The sequence below is a fragment of the Globicephala melas genome, chromosome 12 (assembly GCF_963455315.2).
Source record: "Globicephala melas chromosome 12, mGloMel1.2, whole genome shotgun sequence".
In the NCBI taxonomy this organism is placed as follows: domain Eukaryota; kingdom Metazoa; phylum Chordata; class Mammalia; order Artiodactyla; family Delphinidae; genus Globicephala; species Globicephala melas.
Window position 1 is genome coordinate 70,390,814 of NC_083325.1, and position 16,226 is coordinate 70,407,039.

General features: G+C 37.5%; 1 protein-coding gene across 1 annotated transcript in view; it reads left to right on the forward strand.

Annotated features, from left to right (window-relative positions):
- The window catches only part of ASXL2 (ASXL transcriptional regulator 2), a 129,813-nt gene that overhangs the window by 78,652 nt on the left and 34,935 nt on the right, over positions 1-16,226 (forward strand). The window contains exons 4-5 of the mRNA XM_030858207.2: positions 2,269-2,377; positions 5,969-6,119. Of these exons, the coding sequence (XP_030714067.2) occupies positions 2,269-2,377; positions 5,969-6,119 (260 nt within the window). The remainder of the gene's footprint in view (positions 1-2,268; positions 2,378-5,968; positions 6,120-16,226) is intronic.

The window sequence follows — 16,226 nt, forward strand, 5'->3', positions numbered from 1 at the left end:
ATCAGCCTGGAGATACTCAGTGTTTTTCTTTTTCTTTTTCTTTTTTTTTTTTTGAGGTACGCGGACCTCTCACTGCCGTGGCCTCTCCCTTCGCGGAGCACAGGCTCCGGACACGCAGGCCCAGCGGCCATGGCCCACGGGTCAAGCCGCTCCATGGCACGTGGGATCCTCCCGGACCGTGGCACGAACCCATGTCCCCTGCATCGGCAGGCGGACTCCCAACCACTGCGCCACCAGGGAAGCCCTTCTTTTTCTTTTTAATTAATTAATTAATTTTATTTTTACCTCCGTTGGGTCTTTGTTGCTGTGTGTGGGCTCTCTCTAACTGTGGCGAGAGGGGCATACTCTTCGTTGTGGGGCGCAGGCTTCTCATTGTGGTGGCTTTTCTTGTTGCAGAGCACGGGCTTTGGGCAAGCAGGCTTCAGTAGTTGTGGCTTGTGGGCTCTAGAGTGTAGGCTCGGTAGTTGTGGCACACGGGCTTAGTTGCTCCGCGGCATGTGGGATCTTCCCGGACCAGGGCTCGAACCCGTGTCCCCTGCATTGGTAGGCAGATTCTTAACCACTGCGCCACCAGGGAAGTCCCTATTTTTCTTTTTTTTTTTAATATTTTATTTATTTACTTATTTGATTGGCCTGGGTCTTAGTTGCGTCAGGCAAGCTCCTTAGTTGCGGCTCACGGGCTCCTTAGTTGTGGCATGCAAACTCTTAGTTACGGCATGCATGTGGGATCTAGTTCCCTGACCAGAGATCGAACCCAGGCCCCCTGCATTGGGAGCACGGAGTCTTAACCACTGTGCCACCAGGGAAGTCTCCTCATCATTTTCTTTAACAAAAGGTTTTCCTTTATTTTCTTTGTTGTCCTCCATCTTTTCAGTTTATTTTATTTTATTTATTTACTTATTATTTATTTATGGCTGCGTTGGGTCTTCGCTGCTATTAGCGGGCTTTTTCTAGCTGCGGCGAGTGTGGAGCACGGGCTCTAGGTGCGTGGGCTTCAGTAGTTGTGGTACACAGGCTCAGTAGTTGTGGCTCGCGGGCTCTAGAGCACAGGCTCAGTAGTTGTGGCGCACGGGCTTAGTTGCTCCGTGGCATGTGGGATCTTCCTGGACCAGGGCTCGAACCAGTGTCCCCTGCATTGGCAGGCGGATTCTTAACCACTGCGCCACCAGGGAAGTCCCCATCTTTTCAGTTTTTGACCCTCAGCACCTTCATAGTACCAAAAGACAGTGGTCCTGCTCTCTCCCACAGAGAACTCTTATCTTTAGATACCCAAGATATCTAGCAGCCTCTTCCAGTAGGCTTCTTTGGGTTATTGAGTAGTACCAGCAGAGAACTGAGATGGGAGATACGGAAATGTGCGAATAAGTTGCCTTATCCCTCAGATATTGTGAGTTGGTTTTTTTTTTAAATTTAAGGATGCCACACATTTCCATTTATATTACTATAGGAAAATGAAATTGATTACAATTAGAAAGGAAAATGATATATGTATATTTTCAACAGATAATTTATTATATACCTAAAACTCTAGAAAATATGATAAATGTATATTAGAATTAGTAAACTTTTAACCAGGTTTCTACATAGAAGATGAATATTCCAAAGCCTGCTTTATGTCTTTTAAAGTGGTCTCATGATAGGTCTAAAGACCATCGTAATATAGATAACTATGGAATCATTATATTTTACACCTGACACTAATACAATGTTACATGTCAATGATATCTCAATTTAAAAAAGGGGAGCATGGAAATGTGTTCGTTCCATAACTCAGATTCAGTCTGGTGCAGCAGTATGCAGGGAGATTAATATTATTTATTTCTGTGTGTGTTTTCTTTTTCTTCCCTGTTTTACTTCTGGACATTTAAGGCTTGTGCTAAATGAAATAGATTAAAAAAATTTTTTTCAGCTTTATTGAGGTGTATTAACAAATAAAATTGTAAGTGAAATAGAATCTTTAGAGATATATTTGTGATGCTTCTGTGAGAGAAATTTGTCTTGACTGAAATGTTAGATGCTAAATTGGGATTAAGAAAATTATAGAATTATTTTTTCTTTAGATAACTGGGAAGGAATTTTACATCCATTTTCTCCGTGGCAGCCTTTCTAGATTTATAGACTTTTTATAGTTTATAAAATGTGTTTATGTCAAATGAGTGTTGATTTGTTAATTTTATCTTAATTCAGTGTTACATAGGATATTCAGAGACAGAAACTAATCATTGTGTTCTCTCTCTCTCTCTCTCTCTCTTTTTTTTTTTTTGGCAGTGGAACTTCCCCTCTTGCATGCCTGAATGCAATGCTGCACACAAACTCCCGAGGTGAAGAGGGCATCTTCTATAAGGTTCCAGGTAGAATGGGAGTGTATACTTTGAAGGTAAATATTTTTGTTAGGGAGTCATTTTAAAAGTGAAAACAGGAAGTAACTACGTGTAATGAATAATACTTCCATCATAGAGACAGAATTCTGTTCTTGAAGAGCTTATTTTCAGGAAGAGGTAAAATTTTCAATCCTGTATCCAATACATTTTTTTTTTTAATTACTCTGTAACCATCTGTAGGTAGATTGGAGAAGTAACTTCATTTTTCATTCTTTGCCATAGTTTTTTTTTTTTTTCATTCTTTGCCATAGTATTATTTTGAAAGGATGAAATGAAAATGACTTCCAGTGACTTTTAAAGGGTGTCACATATTTAAATAATAATGAGTATTACTGTGGAGTATACAGCCTTGATGCTTTATATTACTTTCTGATTTAATTCTCCATTACAATTCAGAGTTGTGTTTATTATTCTGTTATTATGATAGAGAAAGCCAAAGTTCAGAAGATTGGATTTTCTTGCTCAGTGTTGGCCAGATAGTATCAGAACCAGAATATGAATCCATATCTGACTGAATTCCCATGTTCTTTTACCATAACAGGCTTTCTAAGTTCTAATTTCTGCACTAAAAAGGGACCTTGACTTATCAGTGTCCTTTCGGTTACAAACAGAAAAACCAACTCAAATGAGCTTGAGTGAAACAGAGAAGTTATTAGTTCACATAACTGAAAATTCTAGGGAAACTCAGCCTGAATTCGGGAGCTCAAATGATTGTCATCAGGGATGGGTCTCTCCGCTTTCTTTTGGCTTCAGTCTCAGGCAGGCCCTCTCCTCATGGTACATGACTTCACTCCCAGCCCCCACTCTGCAATCTGTAAGTCTGGAGAGAAGGAGTCTCAGGAACTGAAGCCGGAGCCCTTTAGTTAGTTCTGATGTGGCTTAATTGGTTTGGCTTGGCCCATGTGCCTATACCAGAATGATTGCCGTTACCAAACATATGGAGTCTTCTGATTGGCCACTCTTAAGTTCATGATCACCCTTGATGTGAAAGTGTGGTTAAGCCCTCTCAAGCCTGATGAATTGAGGCAAGGGTTGTTTCCCAAAGAAAATTTATCAACAGAAGGAGAATTAATGCTTGGCATGCAATGACTATGTCCATGTGTATGTGGGACTCTGTCCCCTCTTACCTTTTTAGTTTTGGCTGTAGTCATCTCTGTGCTCACTGGTTGTGTGTAGCCCACTAACATTAAAAAGATCTAACTTACCCATAATACCTCCTTTTAAAACACCTTGTTGAACTTCACAGGGTTACAGGGATCTAGTCCCACATAGAGCTTTCTGTGTTTCTTTTAGGTTTTAGTTGTTCTAGACCTTCTGTATTGTTAATAACATTTATTAAATGCCTATTCTATACCTGACACTGTAGAGGCTATAAAGAAGGATAAACTATGGTCCCTGATCTCTTGCAGCTCACATAGTTACTGAAATAATAGCATGCTCACAAAACACACAGTGCTGTAAAGTACTGTGAGAGCATAGAGAAGTAAAGATGAACCTCGAATAAAGGGATCTGGAAGATTTAGTTTGTTTTTCTGTTGTTTTAAAGTTGTAAAATTTGAGTTGAACTTTGGCCGATAAATAATGGAAGGAAGGGCCTTCCAGGACAAGGGAATAGCTTAAGCAAAGGCACAGATAAAAGGATTCAGAATGGATTTGAAAGTAAATTGGAGTGGTTAGACCATAATCTGTGTGTGGGCTAGTGTGGTAAGGAGTCAGGATGGGGTAAATGTTAGGTGAAGAACAAACTTTGGAGGCTTTTGAAAACCTGACTGAGCGGTTAAGAAAGAGAAGGAGGGAGGGTAGGTATGTGTTGAGGAAACGGCAGAGGTTTTTTTGGAGAAGAGCATGATCAAATCATGTTTAGGAAGATAATTCAAGTAGGATACACTTAAGAGTAAAGCAAGAAAATTTGTCAAAAGGATGGTTATGATTGTTTGGAAGAGATAATTGGCCTAAACTGTGAGAGTGGTGAAAGAGATGGAGGCAAGGAACATTAGAGAAATGAAACGTAAACTATTTGGAGTGGGTAAAAGAAGGGGTGCAGTGATTCTAAGATTTGGGGCATGAGTTGATCCTGGAGGGATCACAAGTTTAAGAAGACAGTTGGGGGGGCTTCCCTGGTGGCTCAGTGGTTGAGAGTCCACCTGCCGATGCAGGGGACATGGGTTCGTGCCCCGGTCCGGGAGGATCCCTCATGCCGCGGAGCGGCTGGGCCCGTGAGCCATGGCCGCTGAGCCTGCGTGTCCAGAGCCTGTGCTCCGCAACGGGAGAGGCCACAACAGTGAGAGGCCCGTGTACCGGAAAAAAAAAAAAAAAGAAGAAGACAGTTATATTTGTATTTAAAGTGCGTGTTGAACTTACAGATCAAGAGGTCTTGTTTGCAACTAACTCTATAAAAGTTTCCTGTATTTTGAAGGAAAGGATATGTATTTTAAGAAAGTGTATAACATGTGAAATGGCACTAGAGTATAAACGTAAGTGGAAAAAAACAGTTCCTTATTAGATCAGAGGTTACTATCTTGACTGTAATGTTGTGAGTACTAGTTATAGGTAGGAGGGTCATGTGTCAGAATTACTTTTTATCTGATTATAAAAATAAATTATGTGGGCAAACAAAAAATATATTGAGAAGAAAAAAGAATCATCCATAGTTTTATAACTCAGAAATAACAATCACTAATGTGTTTATTTATATGTATATATTTCACATACTACATAAATACATAGTAGCTAATATTTATTGAGCTCTTATCATATGCCAGGCCTTGTTCTAAGCATCTTATATTTATTAACTCATTTAATTTCAGAATGATCTTTTAAGGTAGGTACTGTCACCCCATCTTATAGACAGGGAAACTGAGGCATGAGAGTTTAAGACTTTGACCAAGGCTGCATAATTAGGAGAAGATAAAGCCAGAATTCAAACCCCCAAAGTCTTAATTTCCTAGTTCTTGATCTTACAACTACCCTGTTATATCTCTCACATACTGTGGCTGACACAGGTGTCCTTTCTGATTAGCATTCTCACTGTCCAGTGCAGAAACCAAAGATTCGTGTGATTTTTTTTTTTTTTTTTAAACCATTCCTTTTGTGTTTGACTCTTGCTACTTACCAATTTTTGGAACCAGTTAGATTCAAATAATGCACTATCACTTGCTATCCAGACTTTTTATAATACGTAATGGTACTTACATACACACAAATATATATATATATATATTACATGGATGATGGGTGTACATACATTTTTAAAAATTGTTATTATATAGATTTTATCCTGAACATTTCATCATTTACCTGGATTTAAATATACCAAGTTTTTTGTCCAATTTAAGCCTCTGTGTTGTGCCTGCATAAGATTGTCATGTATATTTTTTATCTTTGAGTATGGATGGAAGCATTAACTAATTTGACCCAAAGAAGAGAGATGACAGGAATTCAGAAATTATTGCTGGTTCTGCTACTGAATTTTATGATACTAAAAATTAATCAGCACAATTAAAAGTCACAACAATGCATATCAGAAATTTAATTCCTATTTGCTGAAATGGTAATGATTAATCCTAATTGGATGCCTACATTTTCAGAAAGATGTGCCGGATGGGGTGAAAGAGCTATCAGAAGGTTCAGAAGAAAGCAGTGATGGTCAGTCAGATTCCCAGAGTTCTGAGAACAGCAGCAGCAGCAGTGATGGTGGCAGCAACAAGGAGGGAAAAAAGAGCAGGTGGAAAAGGAAAGGTAAATCCACCTGATCCCTCCATAAAGTACTGAATGCTGTAGGACAAATGCCCTTGTTAATAGTTCCTCTTTTTCTAGACCCCACGTCAGTTAGTCTCTTTCCCTTACCAGTTAGATCAGTACTGTCCCGTGGAATTTCCTGCAGTGATGGAAGTGTTCTGCATCTACGCTGTCCAACTCAACAAAGTAGCCACTAGCTACATGTGTCTTTTGAGCACTTGAAATATAGCTAGTGTGACAGAGGAACTGAATTTGTAATTTTATTTTAACTAAAATTTAAATAGCTACATGTGGCTAGTGGCCATCACATTGGATAACATGGCTCTGGGTTTTACCGGGGTTTATTTTTAGCTCTTGGCTGCCTGTAGCCTTTTTTAGGATGCTCTTATTTTATTTACCTCTCTAATGCTTTCTTTTAAAATTTGAGGACTTAATTGCTCTAAGAACTCTCTCCTTACTAGGAAAGCAATGCTTTTCATTTCTACTGGCAAAGACTAAATTTAGTCTGCTGGTCTTTGCTCTCATCTCCTGCTTGGTTTCTGCTTCATAGCTTACCCAAAAACTTTCTTTAGGGAATAATATCTTTGTTGCTGCAGCTTCCCTGGGATGAATTTTCCACTTAAGGATACATTTTATTACCTCTTCTTCTAATTATTTGTAACTCCTTGTCAAGAGTCTTTTTGAAGAGGGCAAATCGTTTTTATCCCAATATTGATAAATTTAGCCATACATGGCGGGGCAGATTTTAAGCCAGCTCATGCTGGTTCCTTTATAAGGACTGATATGGTGATATTCCAGAGCAAAATAGACATCCAGGAGTTTCCCTAGCTTGGATGACCTCTTACGTTTGAGTCATAGGTGAGTTGCCTTTGGATCTAGAAGTTAGAGTGATGCTTGTTGGAATACTTGACTCATTAATTTTAAGTACCTCTAGAACTATTGATTTTGAACTATAACAGAAAAATCATCTTCTTTATTATCATTTCTGTGTTAATGTGTGTGCTACTCCTGGAGAAGATTTAGATAATTGGTGACATTATCTGTGCTCTCTCATACAGCTACTACACTTGCAAGTTGGGCAAATTTTGAAACCAGAGGATCCTAGCTTTAAGATCACAACCACTTAGAGAGCAGCTCAGACATCATGTGTTAGGAACAAATGGAATAAAGGCAAGGCAAGGTTGGGACCTGTGACATATTCTTGATATGTGTTTTTTAAAGTAATTCCTGTCAGTAGTGAAAGGAGATGTGTCCAGGACTTTACGTTTCTCAGAGTGTACTAAAGACCTCTTTTTTTGGAAGGATGGAGCCAAAAGTATTAAGGGCTCTGTCTCTCCTCGGCTTCTCCCCAGTTTAAATTTTTCTTTTTAAGTTTGGGAATTGTTGATCTAGGATTAGGAACCAAGCCAAGTCATCAGGCAAGAGAGACAGCTAGATTCATAATTTCTGGATGTGGCTGGAAACAGGGAAGTCGATACTAAAGGAGGTCAGACTAGTAAACTGGGAACAAAACCTTGGTTGTGGAAGTCTTTGCTTTTCAGTAGCTCATATGCTGCAGTGGCTGTTTGTTTTTGTTTTTTTAACATCTTTATTGGAGTATAATTGCTTTACAATGGTGTGTCAGTTTCTGCTTTATAACTGCAGTGGCTATTTGAAGTAGTGGTTGTTACGTGGTTGTGAAAGGCTCTCTCTAAATGTATTATGATACGGGAGGATTTAAAATAACAATAGAACCCCATTGTCTGTAGCTTAATGGGTAGATTAAAATAGTATAACCTTGCCCCACCCTTGGCATAATAATAGAAGATATTAACAGCAAGGTAACAGCAAATTCAAAATTGTGGTCCACATAAACTATTTTTGAACTGCCTCTGATTCATTCTTCTAGAAATTGTCACAATATTACTTAGCCTCAGTTTACATTAAGATGAGATGTTCAGTAAAGATCTTTTCTGATTGTAGCCTATTAAACTGAGTATAGAATGGCCTTTATGTGGTGTTTGGAAGGTGGAGATGAGAGGTGCACATGATGGCATATGGACATGCTAACTACTCTAGCAGCTCTCATAGTCTTCAGAAATGGATAAATGCTGAGCTAGCAATAATGAAGAATGATTTAGTCTCTCATAGGATGTGCTTCTCTCATTCATGGGTCATGCATATGACATAGGCATAGAAATGTAGAATTTTAGGTTTATATTATATATTTATGAATGTTTTTGTAGTCCAGTGCAAGTTAAAATGGAAAACTTGTAGTTAGCAGTGATAGTAGCAGCGTGCTGCACAGCAGTTCTAAGTCAGTTGCAGTTAATAAAGGTAAAACAAACTAAATGCGCCTATTCCTTTTTCTTATTTAGGGCTTTTACTCTCAATCTGACATCACTTTATTTCAAATGCATTGTAAGACAGGAAGAACACTGAGATGGTATCAAAACCCACTTCCTTTTATGTACAAAAATAAAGAGCTCTGACAGCAAAACTGATACTTCTAGTTGGAAATCGATAGAAACTCTTGATATAGGTATACCTTTTAGCCAGATAGGGACAGAGAATAGAACTTTGAAATTCAGTCCAATGTTAACACTGGTTTATTGATTTCTGTGTAAGGTGGAAGAACTTAGAAGTTTGTAGTTCTGGTTCCTAATTTTCAGACAGGAAACAATGTTCAGAGACGAGCTTTTTGGAATTCCAATCCAAGGTAAGATGGAATAACGCCAGAAAAATGATTAAAATCAACTTTTCTGTTGCTTTTTTGTAGGACTGTAGCTAAGTGAAGTCTCTGCCTTTCCCCTAAAATATAAATACTGCAGCATGAAGCAACTGCAAAAGCATTATTTTTATCTTCTGAAAAAAGTTTTGTTAAATTTTGGTCTGCTTTCAAAATGTCAAAAAAAAAATTAAGTGAAATATGCTTTTTCACTTATAAGGTGTTACTAATTCTTTCCAGGAACATGAGCTCATGTTAATTTTACTGCTTCAGGAATTTGATACATAGTGTGTTTGGAGTTACTTAAAATACCGTAGACCTGTCTGCCCTCTAACAGCATTTATATATGTGTTAAGTTACTGAATAGTGATGATTATATATAGAGAGAAATGTCACCTTTAAAAAGTATACTGGAGAGAAAAACTCCTTTGGGCAAAGTTAACTTACATGGTGAGAGACCTTTGGGAGAGATGCTCTCTTCTCTCCTGGGGTGATTAGTGTCTGAGTTGGAGGTTTTAGCTTTGTCATGTATTAAAGACAGCTACACTACTAGGACTTGGATAGTTAGGGTACCCAGAAGCAAGGGAAGGTGTTCAGGTAAGGCCTCTTCATCTTTGGTTAGGGGACTGTTTGAATGTAATCAGGAGCCACAGCCTGCTCAGTTTGGAGTAGACTGTACTTGGTGTGAGGAGAAGGGATTTAGAACTAAAACGGTCTGTTACTTCTGGAAATGAAGTTCCTCTAAAGAAAGACTACTGTGAAAATAAAACTCTCCCTTAAGAGAAGGATTGCTGTTTTTGACCATGCACTCTTTCAACTATTAATCCTTCAACTATATAAAGCTCAATTTCAATTTTGATATTACTGCTCCGTTATTTCTGATAGTGTCTCTAATACTTCAGAGGGGCCCATTGAATGTCTTCAGGAGAAACTAAAATGCTAAGTCAGAGATTATTTACTAAAGCTTTTAATTCAAATGCATCTAATATGAATAGTCCATTACCCTTTTGACCTTGTTCAATATGTTAATCATTTGTTGAAATGGAAAATTCCCAGTGCTATAATGTATCTGAAAGATGGTACCTTATGATCTTATACTCAGGGGATGGTACATATGTATCCAACAGCCTGAAACTACTTCCAGTAAACTGTGTAAAACTGGCTTTAATAAGCCTCAGTTCTAAAATTTGTTTCAAATATTTTTCTGAAAACTCTTAAATTTGAGTTTAAAAAGATCTCTACTAGGTCGCTGTTAGGTTTTTGTGTGTGACATTTTTGGTTTTTTAAATCAAATAATGAGTGCTTTTGATCAGAACTTGTTAATCTTTTGTTATGTCTATATGTTTATATGAAAGCAAGCATTTTTGTTTCTAATCAGATACTAAATAAGTTCTTAAATGAGTGCTTTTGACTCTGTTGCGCCGTCCGCATTGGAGGACTAGTAGTTCAGGATATAATCTTGAGAACTGTTGTTTAAGCAGTTAGTTTATTTGCAGAACCAAAGAGTTTTAAGCTCTTTGGTTTTCAGGAGTTTTTGATTCTTTTGGCTCATCTCATTTCCATGTAAATTTTAGAATCAGCTAGTCAGTTTTCACATGCCCCCGCTCCCATTAACCTGCTAGGATTTTGATCGGGATTGCATTAAAACTGTATGTCATGGGCTTCCCTGGTGGCGCAGTGGTTGAGAGTTCGTCTGCCGATGCAGCGGACACAGGATCGTGCCCCGGTCCGGGAAGATCCCACATGCCGCGGAGCAGCTGGGCCCGTGAGCCATGGCCGCTGAGCCTGTGCGTCTGGAGCCTGTGCTCTGCAACGGGAGAGGCCACAACAGTGAGAGGCCCGCGTACCGCCAAAAAATAAATAAATAAATAAAAAATTTTTTTCCTTGTGATGAGAACTTTCAGGGTGTACTTTCTTAACTTTCATGTATAACATACAGTGGTATTAATTGTATTTATCATGTTGTACATTACATCCCTAGTACTTATTTATCTTCTAACTGGAAGTTTGTACCTTCATCAGTCCCCGCAACCTCCCCACCTCTGGTAATCACAAATCTGATCATTTTTTCTATGAGTTTGTTTTTGAAGTATAGTTGACCTACAACACTGTCAGTTCCTGGTACAAAACATAGTGATTCCATATTTCTGTATTTCAGAATGATAACCATGATAAGTCTAGTTGTCCTCTGTCACCAAAGATATTATACCATTATTGACTATATTCCCCATAGGGTAGGATATATTACATACCTGTGGCTCATTTATTTGGTAACAAAGTTTGTACCTCTTAATCTGCCTCACCTGTTTCTTTCTTTCCCTCACCACCACTCTCCCCTCTGGCAACCACCTGTTTGTTCTCCATATCTGTGGGTCTGTTTCTGGGTTTTTTTGTTTTTTGTTTTGGCCACAATGCACAGCTTACAGGATCTTAGTTCCCTGACCAGGGATTGAACTTGGGCCACGGCAGTGAAAGTGCCAAGTCCTTACCATTGGACTGCCAAGGAGTTCCCATTCTGTTTCTGTTTAGTTTTGGTTGTTCATTTGTTTTGTTTTTTAGGTTCCACATATAAGTGAAATCATACAGTATTTGTCTTTGTTCTTCTGGCTTCATTTAGTATAATATGCCCTCTGGATCCATCATTGTTGCCACACATGGTGACAAGATTTCATTCTTTTTTATTGCTGAGTAATGTGCCACGTTGTGTGTGTGTGTGTGCATGTGCTGTGTGTTTGTACGTACATGCATACATACATAGCACATCTTCTTTATCCATTCATCTGTTGGTGGGCACTTAGATTGCTTCCATATCTTGGCTGTTATAAATAATGCTGAAGTGAACATAGGGGTGCATATATCTTTCCTGATTATGTTTTTGTTTTGTTTGGATAAATACCCAGGAGTGGAACTGCTGGATCATGTGGTAGTTCTATTTTTAATTTTTTGAGGAATCTTTGTTCTGTTTTTCCATAGTGGCTGCACCAATTTACATTCCCACTAACAGTACATGAGGGTTTCGTTTCTCCACATCCTCGCCAGCACTTGTTATTTGCTGTCTTTTTGATGATAGCTGTTCTGACAAGTGTGAGGTGATATCTCATTATGGTTTTGACTTTCATATCTTTGATGATTAGTCATGTTAAGCATCTTTCCATGTGCCTGTTGGCCAGCTCTGTGTCTCCTTTCAGGGCTTTTAAATAGTAAGTGGAAGCAAGCCTACTTTGGGAAGAGTTACTGCCTTCTCTCAGAGTTGCTGACTGTAAATACAGCATCCAGGGACTTGCATTCTTGGCATACCCAGCAAGTACTTGTAGCAACACTGAGGGATTGCCTCTCCCAACATTGATATTGTATCCAGCAACATTTCTAAATTATTTTCTAATCTAATGGTTTATATATAGGTTTATTCTTAGGATTGTCCACATATGCAAACATGTGTTTTATGAGTAGTGGCAGTTTTATTTTTTTGCCATGTTATACTGGCTAGGGCTTCCAGTAAAGAGTGACATAGGAGTGGTAATGTCAATCATCCTTTTCTCTATATAAGGTAAAGTTTTGAATATTATGCCATTTTAAGAATGATGTTGACTACAGTAGGTTATTGTAGACACTCTTTATTAGATGAAGTTAGTTCCTTTCTATTTGTAGTCTAAGAGATTTTATAACAAACAGTTGTTGAATTTTATCAGTTGCTTTTCCTTCATCTACTATTTCAGTAGATATATTTTTTTCCTTTATTCTGTTAATGTGGTAAATTATGTTGGAACTCTCATATATTGCTGGTAGGAGTATAAATCGGTACAACCACTTTGGAAAACTGTTTCTCCGTATATACTATAGTTGAACATGCATCAGAATCACCTGGAGAGCTTATTATGATGCAGATTCCTGGGCCCCACCTTCAGAGTTTCTGGTTCAGTAGATCTGGACTGGGATCTAGTAATTTGCATTCTAACAGATTTTTAGATAGTTATGGTTTTGTTCTTGGTACAACACCTTAGAAACCGCTGGTTAAGACATTGTAGTAATAAGAGCAAAAGACTAGAAATTACCAAAACAAGAGTCCAGCTGAAGAAATTATGGTACATCTGCCAGTGGAATCTTTTGCAGGTGTTAAGAGGAAGATCTCTTATGTTCTCTTCTGTTTTCTTCCCCAGGATATATTATATTGATTATATTTTAAAAATCAAGGGTATGGACAATTTCTAGTACATGGTCTATTTTGCTTAAAGAAGTGAGTTAACATATTAAAATACACACACACACACACACACACACACACACTATGTTTTCACCAAAACAAAAATGCAAATAAAAAACAATGGAAGGATAAAAACTAATATAAATTATTTCCTTTAAGGGAAAGGAGGTAATAAAGTGGTATAGACAGGGGAGGGAGCTAGACTTATGAAAGTAACTTGTTTTATAGTTTTACATAATTAAGCCAATTAAAAATTTAAAATGCACTTTCTAGAAATATCAAACAACTTAAAGCAAACTCAAGTATATGTCAAATTTGAACATAATGACATAGGTAATTACTGTAGGATATGTCTTAGGTGTGGGAGACCAGACTCAGAGAAATCTTAAACTGCCTTCAGTAGTCTTCTTTTCAGTAATTATATTGATATGATTTCTTTGAAATTAAATCTATAATAGAAAACAAGTTAATAGTTACAGTAATGTTATTAGAAACCAGGATTATCTGGGAAGAAAAGCGATAGAAATATAAAATCAGAAAAGTTAAGTGACAATGCTGTAATCATAAATTCCAATTTATCTTTTGCATGAATTTAAAAAATTTTTTCCTTTGAAAAAAATTCTTTTTTTTTTTTTGTTCCACTCACTGAAAAGTTCTAGAACCAGTGGTAACTGAGTAGCATCAAGTGCAGTGTTTTAATACCATTTTCAATAAAAAGGTATCAGGTCTCCTTGGAGAAGGGGGTGTTCCAAGTCTGGGCAAAAAAATTATGCAAGATTTGCCTAGGACTCTTTCTGTGCCAGATAGCAAGGAAGTGGTTGGATACTGCTGGGGCCATGTCCCAAAGATGGTTTACAACTTGAAGGAACTCCCACTACCCCAAAAGTGCACAGTTTGAGTGCCAAATTTTTAATAATTGCTAATGATGTAAACATTTCAAATATGTAAACATCTATGAGTTGATACTTTAAAAAAATAAAATCAGTTTTAAGTGCTGTATTACTTTTCTGAGGCTGCTGTAACAGATTACCACAAACCAGGAGGCTTAAAACAACAGAAATTTATTTATTTTCTCACAGTTCTAGAGGCCAGAAGTCGGAAGTCAAGGTGTCATCAGGGCTATACTCTATGCAGAGACTCTAAGGGAGAAGTCTGTTCTGTGTATTTTCTAGCTTCTGGTGTTTGCTGACATAATTTCCCTATGGCCACATCCTCCAGTCTCTGCCTCTGTCCACATGGCCTTCTCCTCTGTGTCTTGTGTCTGCGGTCACTTGTCATTTGATTTAAGGCCCACTGGAATAATCCACGATGATCTCCTTATCTCAAAATCCTTAATTAAATCAGCCAAGACTCCTTTTCCAAATAATGTAACATTTCCACGTTCTGGGGGTTGGGACATGGACATGACTTTTGGTGGCCACCACTTAGCTCACTACAAGTACTCACTCATTCTGAAACTATACAGAGTCCAAATCTTGGTTGTGCTCCTTACTAGCTGTGTCCTTTGTCAGGCTAATTAAATTTCCAGATAGGGAAAATTTAGATAATACCATCACAATATGCAGGTGTGTATATTTATTTATTTATAAATGTATATCCTTGAAATTTTTTCTTTTCTTTTTTTTTTTTTTGCACAGAAAAATGTCAGCAAGGATGCCATCCCAACTATATTATTTAGTTATCTCAGAGGATAGAATTGGAGGAGATTGGGTGGGGGTAGAAAGAGAAGTTGTACCCATCTTAGAGGGTAGTTACAAGAGTTCAATGAAATTCTGTTCAAATGAAGCTAGCGCAGCATTAGGCACATAGAGGATGTTTAATTCATGGTTGCTCTTAATAAAGTTATGTGTCTTGGAGACAATGTAGACACTAAAAGGAATTAAAAGAGATGAGTTTCTCAACATGTGTTTAAATCTTATTTGCTGTTTGTAGTTCTGAATCTTTAATATTTAAAAGTTAGAGTAAAGTTTAAGTTTCATTAAAGTTATGAGACCAGTGCTTGGCATTAAGTACTGGGAGGTATTTCTCATTGGTGGGTCCTGGAATTTTCGTGATTTATTTCAGTTGGCTTTGAGATACGTTTATGGATTCATTTGTTAGAAAGGGCTTTTGCCTTAAAGGGAAACATTCCAAACAGTTTGCCCTGTTAATTACAGATAGCTTTATTATCTCTTTTCCAGGCTACAAAGTAGAATTCTTATGTTCTTTAATAGGGTCATTTTGGCTTGGTCGTTTGTTTTGTTTATTTTCAGACAGTTATTGGGACAGGTGAGGACGTGAATAATCTCAGATTTCTGCAAACCATTAAAAAGAAAATAAATATAGTTAAATATTAATAGTTGTTAGCTTTATTTTCATAATGTCCCTTTAAAAACATTGGTGAAATAAAAAAGACAGACAATATCAGATGTTGGCAAGGATATGGAGAAATTAGAACCCTCATACATTTCTGGTGGAATTGTAAAAAATGGTTTAGCCATCTTGGAAATCAGTTTAGCACTTCCTCAAAGAGTTTAAACATAGAGTTACTGGAAAAAACAGCAATTTCACTTTTAGGTATGAACCCAGGAGAATTGAAAACATCTGTCCAACACAAAATTCTGCTAACGAGTGTTCGTAATGGCAAAAAGTGGAAGTAACTCAAATGTCCTTTTGAGCAACTCAAATGTCAAATCAGCTAATGAATAACAAAATGTGGCTGTGCATACAATAGAATATTATTTGATGATAAAAAGGAATAAAGTATTGATACATGCTCTAACAGAGGTGAATCTTTAAAACATGCTAAGTAAAAAAAGCCATTCACAAAACAGCACATATTGTATGATACCATTTATATGAAATGTCCAGAATAGGCAAGTGCATAGGGACAAAAAACAGATTGCCGATTACCTTGGACTAGGGCAATGGGTTAGGGGAAAGAGGAGTGACAGCTAACCAGTACAGGGTTTTTTTAGTGGGTGATGAAAATTGATTGTGATGATGGTTACACAACTTTGCAAATATATTAAAAGCCATTGAATTGTGCACTTTAGGTGAATTGTGTGGCATATAAGTTATATCTCAGTGAAACTGTTATTTTAAAAAATTGGTCAACATCTAAGTGCACTAGGATATGGTTTCTTTTTGTTGCTTAACCATCTCAAGAATTATCCAACTCCATTTTTTGTATTGTATATTACGGTGAATTTTTTTTTTT